Source organism: Chiloscyllium plagiosum, unplaced genomic scaffold, assembly GCF_037043375.1.
Source record: "Chiloscyllium plagiosum isolate Xiang-an unplaced genomic scaffold, Cpla_swu_hap1 HiC_scaffold_6, whole genome shotgun sequence".
Lineage (NCBI taxonomy): Eukaryota > Metazoa > Chordata > Chondrichthyes > Orectolobiformes > Hemiscylliidae > Chiloscyllium > Chiloscyllium plagiosum.
In genome coordinates this window covers 85,552,985-85,568,588 of record NW_028270144.1, presented here as the reverse complement: position 1 = coordinate 85,568,588, position 15,604 = coordinate 85,552,985, and the positions used below count along the sequence as shown (strand labels likewise).

General features: G+C 38.0%; 1 protein-coding gene across 1 annotated transcript in view; it reads left to right on the top strand.

The window, feature by feature from the left end:
* micu2 (mitochondrial calcium uptake 2) overlaps positions 1-15,604 on the top strand; it is a 458,574-nt gene that overhangs the window by 404,378 nt on the left and 38,592 nt on the right. Inside the window, exon 9 of the mRNA XM_043691937.2 lies at positions 7,472-7,560. Within this exon, the coding sequence (XP_043547872.2) occupies positions 7,472-7,560 (89 nt within the window). The remainder of the gene's footprint in view (positions 1-7,471; positions 7,561-15,604) is intronic.

The window sequence follows — 15,604 nt, the reverse complement described above, 5'->3', positions numbered from 1 at the left end:
CTCTAGAGGATGCAGAGATTTACCAGGATGCTGCCTGGGCTGGAGGATCTGGACTATGAGGAAAGATTGGATAGGCTAAGGTTGTTTTCTTTGGAGCAGTGATGTTTAAAAGAAAACCTGATAGAGCTGTATAAGATTATATAAGGCATGTGTTGGGTGGATTGGAAAGCCTTTTTTCATTCATAGAGGGGCAAATAAGGAAAGCGGTAGAAAGCTGACAGGAAACTTCAGAAGTTTTTCATTCATAAGCTATTGGAATCCCAAACTCATATACTGAATTGGTGATTGAGTCAGTAAATCTTGTAACGTTTGAGCAGTATTTAAATATTAACTTGTGTTGTCATTACCTCTAAGGCTATGGCCCAAGAACTGGAATATAGGATTGGTGTATTCTGCTCTTTGATGACTGACATGGATACAATGGGCTGAATGGCTTCCTTCTGTGCTGTAAAAATTAAAGTATAACCCAGAAACAGCACTAAATCAGGAAATGGAAGTGGGAGGACAAACTTGGAAAAATCGAGAAAAGTGGTACTGAGTGAATTGTTGGAGCTGCAGGCTGACAAGTGCCCAAGTTCTGATGGGCTTCATCCTAGAATATTAAAAGCAGTGGCTAGTGCGATAGTTGATGTATTAGTTTTAATTTTCCAAAATTCCCTTGATTTTTGGATGGTCCCATGATATTGTTAAATTACATATGCAACTCTCTCAAAAAAGGGAGGAAGGCAGAAAGCAAGAAACACAGGCCACTTAGCTTAACATCTGGCATAAGGAGAATGTTAGAAGTTATCACTAAAGAAGTTATAACAGGGCATATAAATAAGTTTAAGGTAATTAGTGAGATTAACTTGGTTATGTGAAAGAGAAATCATGTCTAACCAATCTCTTTGAGTTCTTTGAGGAGGTAACACATGCTGGTGATAAAGAGGAACTGGTGGAAGTTGTGTAAATATAATTCCCGAATGCATTTATTAAGTTACCACATTGAAAGTTAGTGTGGAAAGTAAACACTTACGATGTAGGGTGTAGCATGTTGGTAAGGAAGTAAGTTTGGCTGGCTAACAAGCAGAGAGTTGGTGTAAATGAGTCTTTTTCAAGTTGGCAAGATGTAACAAGTAGTGTGCCATGAGTCGGAGTTGGGACTCAAATGTTTTCAAGTTTTATATATATGACATAAATGACAAGATGGAGAGTATCGTTGCCAAATGTTCTAATGACACAAAGTTAGGTAGGAAATTAAACTGTGAAGAGGACACAAGGAGGTTATGAAAAGATGATAAGTTAGTTGAGTTGACAAAGATAAAAAGTTATCCATTTTGGCAGGAAGAATTAAAAATAAGGTTAATTTCTAAATGTCGTGAGATTGCAGAGCACAGAGATGCAAAGGAATCTGGGTATTCTCATGCGTGAATCTCAAAAGGTTCATATGCAGCCCAGCAAATTTTTAAGGGAGCCAATAGAATGCTATCATTTCTGGCAAGGCAAATTAAATACAAAGTAAGGAGGTCATGTTTCAATTGTACATGGCACTGGAGAAATATCATCTGGAGTACTGTGCACAGTATTGGTCACCTTATTTTAAGAAGGATATAAGTATTCTGGAGGCTGTTCAGAGAAGATTTATTGGACTATTATCTGGAATAGGCAAAAGTGAGGACTGCAGATGCTGGAAAGCAGAGTTTAGATCAGAGTGGTGCTGGAAAAACACAGCAGGTCAGGCAGCATCCGAGGAGCAGGAAAATCAACGTTTCGGGCAAAGGCCCTTCATTCTGATGAAGGACGTTTTGCCCGAAACATCGATTTTCATGCTTCTTGGATGCTGCCTGACCTGCTGTGCTTTTCCAGCACCATTCTGATCTAATATTTGGAATGGCTAGACTAGGCTTATGTCTACTGGGTTTTAGAAGAGTAAGAGATGACATGACAGAAATATATAAAAGTCTTAAGCAGCTTGAAAAGTTAGATGTAGTAATTATGATTCCGCTTTTGGGAGAAAATAGAGCAGGGGTCACTGATTTAAAATCAGACTTATTCCATTTAAAACATAAATTAAAGCTTTTATACCTCATAAACTGAATAGATTCTGAAAATCTGCTGTGATAAAGATATCTTCTCCTCAGATTGATCAGTGCTGCTTCCAGACTAATATTTCAATCATCACCTGAATGGCCTTCTCCAAAGTCAAGTTATCTTTTGTAATGTATCTGACAGGGATCTGTCGGTAATTATAACGATGATTCTGTCTCTTTAAATTCTGCTTTCAAAGCTTCATTGTCACATTTTTCCACTAATTTGAGGTGATCATTAATTAAATTATCTGTGGATTCCCCTAGATGCCAAGCTGTTCTGTTAAACCTTGCCTTTTCAAGAATTTTATCTGTTCTAAGAACATGGGAACAGGAATAGACTATTCAGCCCTTCAAGTTTACTTTGCCATTCATCACCATCCTGCTGATCATCCATTTCAGCGCCTTTTCCCCTACACTATCTCCATACCCTTTACGTCATAGGTATTTTAAAATCTGTTGATTTCTGCTTGAAAACAATGTTGAATACCCCATCCATTACTTTACTGATAATTGAGAGTACACTGATTGATAGTCTTGTTTTTAATTCTTCACTCCCTTACCTCCCATATGCCCTCAGTTGCTCCCATATGCTCTCAGTTGATCCCAAATTAAGGTCATGGGAAACCATCCCCTCTGCCAACTTGCCAGCAGGTTACCCACGTTTCGTGGTTAGGAAAGCAGACACTTTTCTCACCTGCCTGGATGCATAGTCAAACAAGTCTGTCCCCTTTAAGATCTTAAAATATTCTGCCTTTCCACGTTCAAGTCCAATGACATCATCAGATTAGGTTGAGGTAAATAGAGTCTTCAGCATTAACCCTCTCAAAACCCTTATCATGTACAACACCTGTCAGCTGAACAAAATATCCATCTTTATGTTTACAGAAAGCTTGTTGATCTTGTTTTCCTCCTTTACTGCTTGCTCAACCTGGATGTTTACCTTAATTGACTGGTGTGCAAGGACACCCAGGTCTCGTTACACATTCCATTTGTCAATTTATAGCCATTCCTGTTTTTGCTGCCAAGGTAGATAATCTCACATTTAACTATACTATACTGTAACTGCTATGCATTGTCCCACTCAATCAACTTGACCAAATCACACTGAATCATCTTTGGATCCCTCTCACTGCTCACCCTCCCAGCCAGCCTGCCCGCATCTGCAAATTAGGAAATATTACATTTCACTCCCTCATCTAAATCATTAATATATATTGTGAATAGCTGGAGTCCTTGCACTGATACCTGCAGTATTTCTCTATTTGTCTGCCATTCAAAACAAGGCACCTTTATTCCTGCTCTTTTTTGTCTTGTCTGACAACCAGTTTTCTATACATCTCAATACACTACCGCCAATCCCATGCACTTTAATATCACACTCTTATTTGGAACTTTGTTGAAAGCCTTCTGAAAATAAATAAACCACATCCAATGGCTCCCCCTCATCAACTTTACGAGTTGTTTCCTTAAAGTTCCAGTAGATTTGTCAAGCATAATTTCCATTTTGTAAATCAACGCTGACTCTGTCCAGTCAATGTGTTTAAAAGTTGAGTGAAAGACATTAGCCTGATTAGTCCTCAAAGTCTTATGCTCTGCTTTTTAATACTAGACTTACTTTCATGGATAAATAAACAATAGTGATAATGCTGTCCAGCACTGTTTTCATGGTGCTCTGCCACTAAATCCTTTACCAATGACTAGCATTTTCCCCACTACTTATGTCAGGCTGGCTGGTCCATAATTCCTGGCTTTCTCTCTACCTCCCTTTTTAAATAGAAGAGTTATGTCAGCTACGCTCTAAACTGTAAGAACTGCTCAAGAATCTAGAATCTAGAATCTTGGAAGCTGTCCACCAATGCATCCACTATTTCTAGGACCACTTCTTTAAGTACTCTGGTATGTCGATTATCAGATTATGAGGCCTTCAATCCCATAAATTTCCTCAACACCATTTCCCTACTTTTACTGATTTCTTCCAATTCCTCCCTCTCACTAAACTGTATTCCCCAACATTTCTGACCTGTTACTTGTGTCCTGTTTTATAAACACAGAACCAAAGTATGTATTTAGTTGGTCAGCCACTTCTTTGTACCCCATTATAAATTCTCCTATTTCTGACCATAAGAAATCTCCATTTGAAAAATAAATATGAAAATTAACCATATAAAATCAAATAGTTTTCCCTGTCTTGAATACTTGTTGATGGACTCCATGTAAAAGAATAAATAGGTTAACTTACTGACTGGAAAGTAACATAATTTAAAGGTTAAATGGTAAAAATGAGTCACTTTCTATAACCAATTAAATTTAAGGGAGACTATCTTCACTAGAAAATGCTCTTAATTATTTGTGGCACATGCATAGGTGGATATGTATGGATAGGTTCAGCAAAATATTGAGATTGTTTTGGTGAATATGTTATGCAATCTCAGTTTAGCATTGGAGATGGAAGTAAGAGCTGCTTCCACATGGGGGTGGTTGTCATCTCTTCTGCAATTATTCAGTACTTAACACATTCCCTACACATGCATGAGTAGCTCAGTGAGTCTAGCTGTACAAGTGGACAGTTTTAAATTCTTCTAAAAGAGAAAGCATCCTCTCCATGTCTACCTTGTTAAGACCATCCAGGATTTTACATATTTCAGTCAAGTCACCTCTTACTTTTCTAAACTCCAATATTTGAGGTTGATGACTATTTATCAGCACTCCCTGAATTTTCTTTTTTTAATTTCTTCTAATAGTATGGCTTTTCACCTCTCTCAGGACATTACGTGACCACTGGTCTGAGGAAACACTGGGAGTCATATTGCTTTGTTAAATAATACTTGGCTATAACGATCAAACATTTAGAACCTGAAACATTTCAGGTTTAGTTGAGCTGTAATCAAGTCAGATTATGCCTACAGACGTGTTCTTTAACTCAGCAAAATAAGTAATTTTTAATTGTGATATTTTCTAGAGATAGGGCACATCTTGTCTGTACCAAACAAAGCAAAATGACTGTTCTTATACTGTACACTGTTCTTCTTATCACTGTGAAGCTGGCATTACCTTCTTTGGTAGTGTTTGATCAGATGCAGAACTTTTTAGTCATATCTATCCTTACCCACATGTCTAAAATATATAGTAGATAAAATGGTTTTCGCTCATCGCTGATAGATTCATTACCATAAACTCCATTGTGTTGGATGCTTTTGTTGTTTAGACTTCAAAATTCGTTGTCTCTTACGCATCAAGAGACAGACTGGAAAGAACCAGCTGGTTCATCGAGCCTGTCACCAACAGTCATGATGCAACAAAGCGTTACAACTCCCAAAATCTCAGAGTAGTATGAGTTTTTATTTTTGTTCAGTTTCTATTTTTTTTTCTGATGTTTCCATGCCCTATCTACTTTTACAGCAATTTCTACAAAAGTGTATTTTATAAGTTAACCTGCCATCATGTTTAACATCTCAAATCTCCGACAACGTGGAAACTCTTTTAATATTTAAATGATGCGCATATCTGAAAAAGAAGAACATTTTGTAACCCTACCAGATTTTTCACTAATTTGAAACACATTGGACAGCATGATTGTACATATCTTCATTTGACCTGATATTTATTGCATACGATATACTGCATAGAAACAGGCAATTCTAGCCCAAGCAATCTATGTCAGTGATTATGTTCCACTCAAGTCTCTTTCCATTTTACTTCGTGTAATTCCAGCAGCATGAGATCCTCTTCTCATCTCTCGTGCTTTTTAAAAGTTGACTTGATTTTTCTTTCTTTTACAAAGTTATTACATTTTCTTAATTTTTTTAAGGATATTATCTGGACACATAGTTAATATTAGAAGTAATTTTTTTTAGGTCTGAATTTTAAATGAGAAATGCAAATCCACCAGTGAATCAAAAATGAATTCTAATAAAGTGTGGCTAGGCATTGTTGGTTTCAATTTGGTTTAAAGGTTGAGTGAAAGGCATTAGCCTGATAAGTCCTCAAAGCCTTATGCTCTGCTTTTTAATACTAGACTTGCTATTCATTGATAGAATAAACAATAGTGATAATGGTATTCTCAGTCAAATTGGGCATATTTTCATTGTGCTTTTTGCAGAACACATGTCATTAATAATTGCTTTGGAATGTTTTGTCTTTGAATTAATATTTTGAAAGCATTGCTTAAGTTGACTGCCAGACAAAACCACAATTACGTGCCTGTTTTCATGAAAACTTGACAGATACAATAGTGTTCCAAGTTTAGTCCCATTCTTAATAGGTTTTCAGGTTAGAACAGTAAAAGCAGTTTCCCTTATAGGTATTGATTCTTTTGTTATTGATCATCGTATGAATATAAACAGTGATAAGAATGATGCAAGTTCTGATAGCATTGCAATACAAATGCCAAAGCAGTGTTGATCACATTGCTTTATGATCATTCTAGCAACGTAAGCCTATTATTCATGAATTCACAGTTCAAATGAAAATTGAAACTGGTCCAAATTGAACAGGTAGTTAGCCAGTTTGAAGTAGAACTTAGCTAATGTCACATACATAGTAATCAGTGTACATGTTTATATATGCACGTGTCAAACCCTACCATAATGCCCTACCATTATGCAGTACTTGAGCCAGAGCTCTAACTATCTATCTTGTCAGTAACCATGTCAGTTGATTGTGAATATGTATTATTGCTGAATCAAATTATTTCAAAATATTAACAAGTCACCTTTGGTGTGTCCAAAGGATGCAATAATACAGATACAATGGAGCTATGTTGCCATCTAATGGCTGGAGCCATTTGATTTGTTTACATAGGGAATTTCCATTCTAATGGCACGTTAAATTTGATGTTTAAAAATGGCTAAAATCATGACATCAGGTAACCTTTGTATGCTTAATATTATTAATATCTAGAGATAAAATATTAAGGGCAGAAATCTGAGCGTTTAATATGTGAATTCTATGTACTGTTGCCATTTGTGGCTACTAATAAAGTTTTTGTTTGCTTTCATTCACAAAAATGTCAAAGTATTTAACCATTGTTTGCACCAATTTGAGTAGCTACTGATGTATGTTGGCATCCATGTTCAATGGCTAATAATTTCATTACTCAAATTTATAGTTGATTACTGGTAAACAAAATGGTCAGATTGGAATCCAAGTAATTGTGTACAACAGTAAATTCTCAGTTCAGTTACCTGTGTTTCACAACTGATCGAAACATTATGAACTGCACTCACGCCTATGATTTATCAGTGCTAATTGGCAAAAGGCCTGTAATTGTATGAATTATAACACAGAAATTGCAATATTTACTTTCTAGTGCTGGAAATCTTCTATGGTTTTCTCTAACAAGCTGCTTTTTCAGAGCACTGCAGTTTAAGCAGTTTGATGATCTATTTCTATTTTTGTGACAGAAAAGTAACAAAGGAATGAGCACAACACTGCTGGTGCACTTCTTTGGAAAAGGAGGAAACAGGAAGCTCCAGTACAAAGACTTCTACAGGTAAGAAACTCATCAATTCTGCTAATTAGTTGTTTTTGAGAAGAACACTGTGACCTTCAGTGCAAAGTTTTCAATGTTTTGCATGTTCTATTCTAAAATATAAGGCTTAACTATCTGACGTTTTTCATAATTCTTTGAACAAATAAGACCAGTAAGATTTGGCATGACAGTGCTTTAATGTGTTTAGAATTTTTTAGTGGTTAAGAGATCCCTGCCTACCACAGAGATAGAAAACTTTAATTGAACTTAGACTCCCACATCTGACAGTTAGAGGCTGTAGGTCTTGTTTTTATGGTCCAATGCAGATAATTTTTCAACATTGGTAGGTGTTTGAGTACAATGAGGGAGCTGTTCATTGTCTTTATAGTTAAGGTATGTGCTTTTGATCACTCCATTAAAACTGCTTAAAAGTTTGTTATTTGGCAGTAAATCTGGTTTTGCACATTTATATAGAAGATAAAAGGGTCAGTGTGATTTTTACCTTGGTTCAGATATCACTTTTCATCCAAATTGTGTTTGTTGGTAAATCAACCAAATCATCTTTCCCATTCTTCTTAATGGAAAAATGTGATTTTTATCTGTTCTTTTTACCACACACAGGAAATCATTGTTGGCTATTGATCAAAGTGCCTGTATGTTTTGAAAGCAGATGATTGATGAGCCATGCAGACATATTTAATTGTCAGAAGGAAAGCACTGATATTTTACAATGGGAATATTTTGTTTGATGCTCATGAGATACTATAGTTTTGATATTAAAAAGTCTCAACATGAAGACTGTGGGAGATATTGCTAGCCACATCAACACATCCAGGAATGGTGCTCATGGAGACCACTGAGAGTTGAATAGATTTTGTGCTGACTTTGATTTCTACCCATTTCCTTTGAACACTTCTTCTTGACAAGTTCAGTCAGGGGATGAGCTCTCTGATTTTTACTCAAGCTTATGGTAAAAAGAAAATATGTATCAAAAATATTACAATATTGCTAGCATTCTGCAGCACTTGAGATAAGGAAGTCCAATGTTGAAAATGCTCAACTTTAACGAAATTCAAGAGAATCAAAAACAAATAATATAAGAGTTTATCCAAATCTGAGAAGAATTATTTAAAATAAATAGAGCAAAAATTATGGTTAAGAGATGCAGATCTAAAAAGAAAAGCAAACAATTAACAACAATAAGCTTAAAGGAAAATATATTTTACTATGTTATTTCATTTTGGAAAGAATTTAAAATGCTGCTGTTCAAAATATTTGATTAAACTACAGGTAATATGATTGTTTAACTTCCCTAATGGTAGCTTCTTCTGCTCTTTGTGGGAGCTTCTTTTTGTTTATTACAAGAAAATGAAAGGGAGGGGACTGGACATTCCACAGACAGTGACAAGAGTGAATGTGTTAACTAACTTACAGATGTACAATCTGTAGCTTTAGTATTTGTTTTCACACTTGTCACTGTTGTAAACCAATGTGCTATATTGTCAATTAAACTAAATGGTGAGGGTAAGGGATTTAATTTGTGTAGGTGTGGTAAATGTAGTATCAAGGCCAAAGAGAAAGGTATGAGTATGGAAAGTGATAAATAGACTGAGACAGGAGAGATAGCGAGGACAAATTTAAGAGTAAACCAACAGATAAGACCAGAGTTTACAAAAATGACAAAACTGAAGACTCTGTACGGAATACACACAGCATTCAAAAATGGATAATAGAATGTTAGCCTTTATTGCAAGACGTTTTGAGTACAGTAGTGAAGACAATTGCATAGAAGCTTGGTTAGACCACATATGAAGAACTGTTTGCATTTTTCGGTATGCGGTTAAGGATATTACTTCCATAGAGGGATGCAATGAAGGTTTACCAGGCTTGTCCCTGAAAGGCAAGACTGTACTATGCAGGCAGATTGGGCAAACCAAGCCTGTATTTTCTAGCGTTTCAATGAATGAGAGGTGATCTAATTGAGACCTAAAATATATTTAAAGGTATAGAAAGGATAGATGTAGGTAAGATGTTTCCCTAGTTGGGCATTTCAAACCATGTGCACAATTTAAGGGGATGCTATTTAGGATTGAAATGAGGAATAATCTTTTTACTCAGTGTTGTAAATATCTGGAATTCTCTCCTGCTAGAGAGCTGTGGAGCCTCAGTCTTGAGTAGTTTAAACTGGAGATTGATAGATTTCTGATTACCAATGATGTGAAGGATTATGGGGATAATGTGGATAAAGAGCATTGAAGTGACTGATCATCTATGATTGTGTTAAATGATGCAGCAGGCTCGATAGGCTGAATGGCCTACTCCTATTCCGATGAACCAGAATAGATTAACTGAGAGCTCAAATAGAAATAAATCAATACTAACTGGCAGTTATCAAAGAGACATGGCTGCAGGATGACATGAATTGAGATCTGACTATTGACGGATATAAGACATTTAGGAAGAAGACGAAGGTTAGAAAAGGTGGAGAGGTGGTCTTGTTAGTTAATGATAGCCTAGCACAATAGGGATGGATGATCTGTATCCAGGAAACCAAGATGTGACAACAGTTTGAATAGAAATAAGAAATGATGAAGACAAGAAGTCAATCGTGAGAGTGGTGTACAAACCCCTAACAGTAACCATGGGATAGAGTGGTACATGATGAAAAAATAATTAGAGCTTGTTTGGGTTCAATTATGGGGGATTTTAATCAATTGGAAAAGTCAGATCAACAAACATGGCCTAAGTGAGGACCTGAAAGAATATCTTCAGGCTAATTCCTCAGACAAGTATATTCTGGGTTCTGCCAGAGAGTAGGCTGTACTGGACCTGGATATTGGCAGGATTAATGAATGATCTCATAGTCAAGATGTCCCTAGGTAGCAGCAGCCATCATACAATTGACTTTTCAGTTCATTTTGGGGTAGATTAGAATAGGTCCAAGACAAGTTGTTTTATTAAATAAGACCATACATGACAGCATGAAAGCAGAGTGAATTAGCAAACTATGTTAAAGGATACATCAATGTAGAATCAGTGATATACTTTAAAGGGGTATTTCAGAATACATCGAACAGATAAATTCCTAAGAATTATAAAAATTCCCAGGGATGGACCCATCATCTGTGGTGAGCTAAAACTAAGTTTGTGTCAAACATAAAGAAAAGCATGTAATTGTGCCAAGACAGGTAGAATATCATAGATTGGGCAGAATATAGCAAAGTGCAAAGAATTACCAAAACTTTAAAGAGAGAAAATTAAAATATGAGAGAAAGCTAACCAGGAATATACGACAGACAACAAGAGACAAAAAATGTGAAGTAAGAAAGATTTGGTCCTGTAGAAAATTAAACTGCGTAATTAATAATGAAAAATAAGAAAATGGAAGATGACTTCAACAGGATTTTGCATCAGTCTTCCCTACAGAGGATGCAAGTAATATCCTAGAAGCAGCAATAAATCAGGAACCTGAATGGAGAGGAGAATTCAAGAAAATTATGATCACCAGATAAGTGAAACTGAGTGAATTGTTGGAGCTGTTACCTGACAAGTGCCCAGTACTGATGGTCATCTTAGGGTCTTAAAAGAAGTGACTGGTGAGAAACTAAAGCATTGGTTTAATTTTCCAAAACTTATTTGATCCGGGGATAGTCCCATTGGTTGGAAGACAGCAAATGTCACTCCTTGATTCAAAAAGGGAGACAGAAAACATGAAATGACAGCCAATTCACAGAACATCAATCATAGGGAAACTAGTTTTAGAGACATTATAGCAGGGTACTTAAATAAGTTCAAAGTAATCAATCATGGTAAGCTTGGTTTTGTGAAAGGAAAACCATGTCTAACCAATCTCTTTTGAGTTATTTAAGAAACTTGCTGTGGTAAAATGGGAACTGTCAGGGAGTATTGTTGCAGTGAGGTTTGCTAGTATCTCTCAGTTGGTTTTAACTAGTTTGGCAGAGAGATGGGAAACAGAGCAATAAGTCAGCAAGTGAAATGACCGAGGAGGAGTTAAAGAACTAAGGCCAGTAACGCTAAGAGGAAGTAAAGACACAGAGGGGTTACTGAATATGGTGAAACTGGTGGTATGAAGTGTATTTGTTTTAATGCAAGAATGATGACAGGTAAGGCAGATGACCTTAGACCTTGAATTAATACATATGACTATGATGTAGGAGGGTTCTATTGCAAAGACTTGGTTGAGAGAAGGACAAGACTGGCAGCTTAATGTTCCATGATGTAGATGTTTTAAATGTTTCAGGTGAGATCGAGGGATGCAAAAGAGGTGGGGAAGTTGCATTACTGATTAGAGACAACATTACAGCTGTACTGAGAGAAGACACCTTAGAGGGTTAATCTAGAGAGGTCATGTGAAGAGAGCTCAGGAGTAGGAAGGATACAATCACTTTGATGGGGTTGCATGTCAAGCCTCCCAACATCCAGTTGAGGAACAGATATGTGGACAGATTACAGACAAATGTAAAAATAAAAAGTTAGTTGTAGGGGATGATTTTAATTTCTCCTATATTGACTGGGCTCCCTTAGTGCCAGGAGTTTGGATGGGGGGAGTTTGTCAGATGCGTCCAGAAAGATTTCTTGAAACAATATGTAAATAGTCCAACAATAGAAGGGGTTGTACTCGTCCTGGTGTTGGGGAATGAGTCCAGCCAGGTGATTGAAGTTTCAGAGGGAGAGCTTTTCAGGAAGAGTGATCATAATTCTGTTAGTTTTAAATTACTTATGGGTAAGGAGAAGAGTAGTCCTTGGGTCAAAGTACTAAATTGGGGAAAGGCTAACTACATCAGTATCAGGCAGTAACTGGGGAATGTAAATTAGGAGCAGCTGTTTGAGGGTAAATCCACATTTGTTATCTGGGAATCTTTAAAGGCAAGTTGATTAGAATTCAGGACAAATATGTTCTGTGGGCAGCTTTGAGGATCAAGGATGGCAACCAAAATTGTGAGTTTAGTCAAATAGAGAAAGGAGGTATACACAAGGTTTAGGAAACTAAAGACCAACAGAGCCCTCAAAGAAAATAAAGAAGGCAAGAAAGAACTTCAGCAAGGAATTAGGGCTAAAAGGGGCCATGAAATATCCTTGGCATACAGGATTGGGGAAAATCCCAAAGCATTTTATACATATAAAATGAGCAAAAGGATAGCTCTACTCAAAGACAAAGGAAGGAATTTATGCCAGGAGCAGAATAAGTGGTTGAGATCCAGAATGAAAATTTTGCTTCAGTATTCACAAAGGAGAAGGACATGGTGGAAGGTATGTCTAGAGAGGGATATGCTTATATTCTAGTGTGTGTTGATATAAAAAAGGAGGTATTGAGTGTCCTGAAAAGCATTGAGGTAGGCACCGCAGATTAGGATTGTTGATGGAGAAAGGGAATGGGTATTGGGAAAGAGAAAAGGCAGAGAAAGAGCAGGAAGGCAGTGCAGGTATCCCTTGCAGTCATCTCCCTCCAAAGCAGGTATACCGTTTTGGATACTGTTGGGGGAGATGGCTCACCAGGGAAAGGCAGCAGTAGTCAGGTTTATAGCACCATGGCTGGTTCGGCTGCTCAGAAGGACAGGAAAAAGAGTGGAAGGGCTATAGTCATAGGGGATTCAATTGTAAGGAGACTAGATAGGTGGTTCTGTAGTCGATAACAAGAGACCCGAACGGTATATTGCCTCTCAAGTGCATGGTTCAGGGATGTCTCAGATTGGATGCAGAACATTCTCAAGGGGGAGAGTTAACAGCCAGTTGTTGTGGTGCATATAGGCACCAGTGATACAGGTAAAAACAATGGGATGAGATCCTACAATGAGAATTTAGGGAGTTAGGAGCCAAGTTAAAAAGCAGGACTTCAGGGTAGTAATCTCAGGATTGCTACCAATGCCACGCACTAGTCAGAGTAGATAGAATAGACAGGATGAATCCATGGCTTGAGAGATGGTGCAGGAGGGAAGGGTTCAGATATTTGGGACTTTGGGACCAGTTCTGGAGAGGTGGGACTATTACAAATTGGATGGTCTATACCTGGGCCGGACTAGTACCAATATCCTTGGCGGTGCTTTTGCTAACGCTGTTGGGGAGGGTTTAAACTAATGTGGCGGGGAATGGGAACCAAATGAGGAGGTTAGTGAGGAGGTAAGGAGGTAGTAACTAAAGCCTGTAAGGAACTAGATAATGAAGTCAGCGTGACGAAGGGAAAGAGTAGGCAGGGAGCAGATGATGAACGCAAAGAGACTAGCGGTCTGAGGTGCATTTGTTTTAATGCAAGAAGTGCAGTGGGTAAGGCAGATGAATTTAGGGCTTGGATTAGTACCTGGGAGTATGATTTTATTGCTGTTACTGAGACTTGGTTGAGGGAAGGGCATGATTGGCAACTAAATATCCTAGGATATCGATCCTTCAGACGGGATAGAGAGGGAGGTAAAAGGGGTGGAGGAGTTGCATTACTAGTCAAAGAGGATATTACAGCTGTGCTGAAGGAGGGCACTATGAAGGACTCGAGCAGTGAGCAATATGGACAGAGCTCAGAAATAGGAAGGGTGCGGTACCAGTGTTGGGGCTGTACTACAGGCCTCCCAACATCGAGGGTAAGATAGAGGTACAAATATGGAAAGATGTAGGAGCAACAGGGTGGTGGTGATAGGAGATTTTATTTTCCCAACATTGACTGGGATTCATTTAGTGTTAGAGGTCTAGATGGAGCAGAATTTGTAAGGTGCATCCAGGAGGGTTTTCTAGAGCAGAAAGTAAATAGTCCAACTCTGGAAGGGATATACTGGACCTTCTGTTGGGGAATGAGTCCAGCCAGGTGGTTGAAGCCAGTAGGGGATTACTTTGGGAAGAGTGATCACAATTCCGTAAGTTTTAGAATATTCATGGACAAAGACGAAAGTAGTCCTTCAGAAAGAGTGCTAAATTGGGGAAAGGCCGACTATGCCAAAATTTGGCAGGAGCTGGGGAATGTAAATTGGGAGCAGTTGTTTGAAGGTAAATCCATATTTGATATGTGGGAGGCTTTTAAAGAGAGGTTAATTAGAGTTCAGGACAGATATGTTCCTGTGAAAATGAGGGATGGAATTGGCAAGATTAGGTAACCATGGATGACAGGTGAAATTGTGAGACGAGCTAAGAGGAAAAAGGAAGTGTACATAAGGTCTAGGCAACTGAAGACAGACGAAGCTTTGGAAGAATAGGACTGATCTGAAATGAGGAATTAAGAGGGCTAAAAGGGGTCATGAGATATCCTTAGCAAACAGAGTTAAGGAAAATCCCAAAGCCTTTATTCACAGATAAGGAGCAAGAGGTAACTAGAGAAAGGGTTGGCCCACTCAAGGACAAAGGAGGAAAGTTATGCATGGAGTCAGAGAAAATGGGTGAGATTCTTAATGAGTACTTTGCTTCGGTATTCACGAGGAGAGCGACATGATGGATGTTGAAGTTAAGGATAAGAAGGGTGAAAGTGTTGGGTATTCTAAAAGGCATTAAGGTGGACAAGTCCCCAGGTCCGGATTGTATCTATCTCAGGTTACTGGGAAAGCGAGAGAGGAAATAACTGGGGCCTTAACAGATGTCTTTGCAGCATCCTTGAATACGAGTGAGGTCCTGGGGGACTGGAAATTTGCTAATGTTGTGTCCTTGTTTAAGAAAGGTAGCAGCGATAATCCAGGTAATTATAGACCGATGAACCTGATGTCAGGGGTAGGGAAGCTGCTGGAGAAGATAAGATAGGACCTATTCCCATTTGGAAGAAAATGGGCTTATCAGTGATAGCCATCATGGTTTTGTGCAGGGAAGGTCATGTCTTACCAACTTAATAGAATTCTTTGAGGAAGTGACAAAGTTGATTGATGAGGGAAGGGCTGTATATGTCACATACATCAACTTAAGTAAGTCGTTTGATCAGATTCTTCATGGTAGGCTGATGGAGAAGGTGAAGTCACATGGGGTCCAGGATCTAGATAAAGAACTGGCTGGGCAACGGAAGACAGAGTACTAGTGGAAGGGATTTTCTCAAAATGGAAACCTTTGACCAGTAGAATTTCAAAGGGATCCGTGCTGGGAC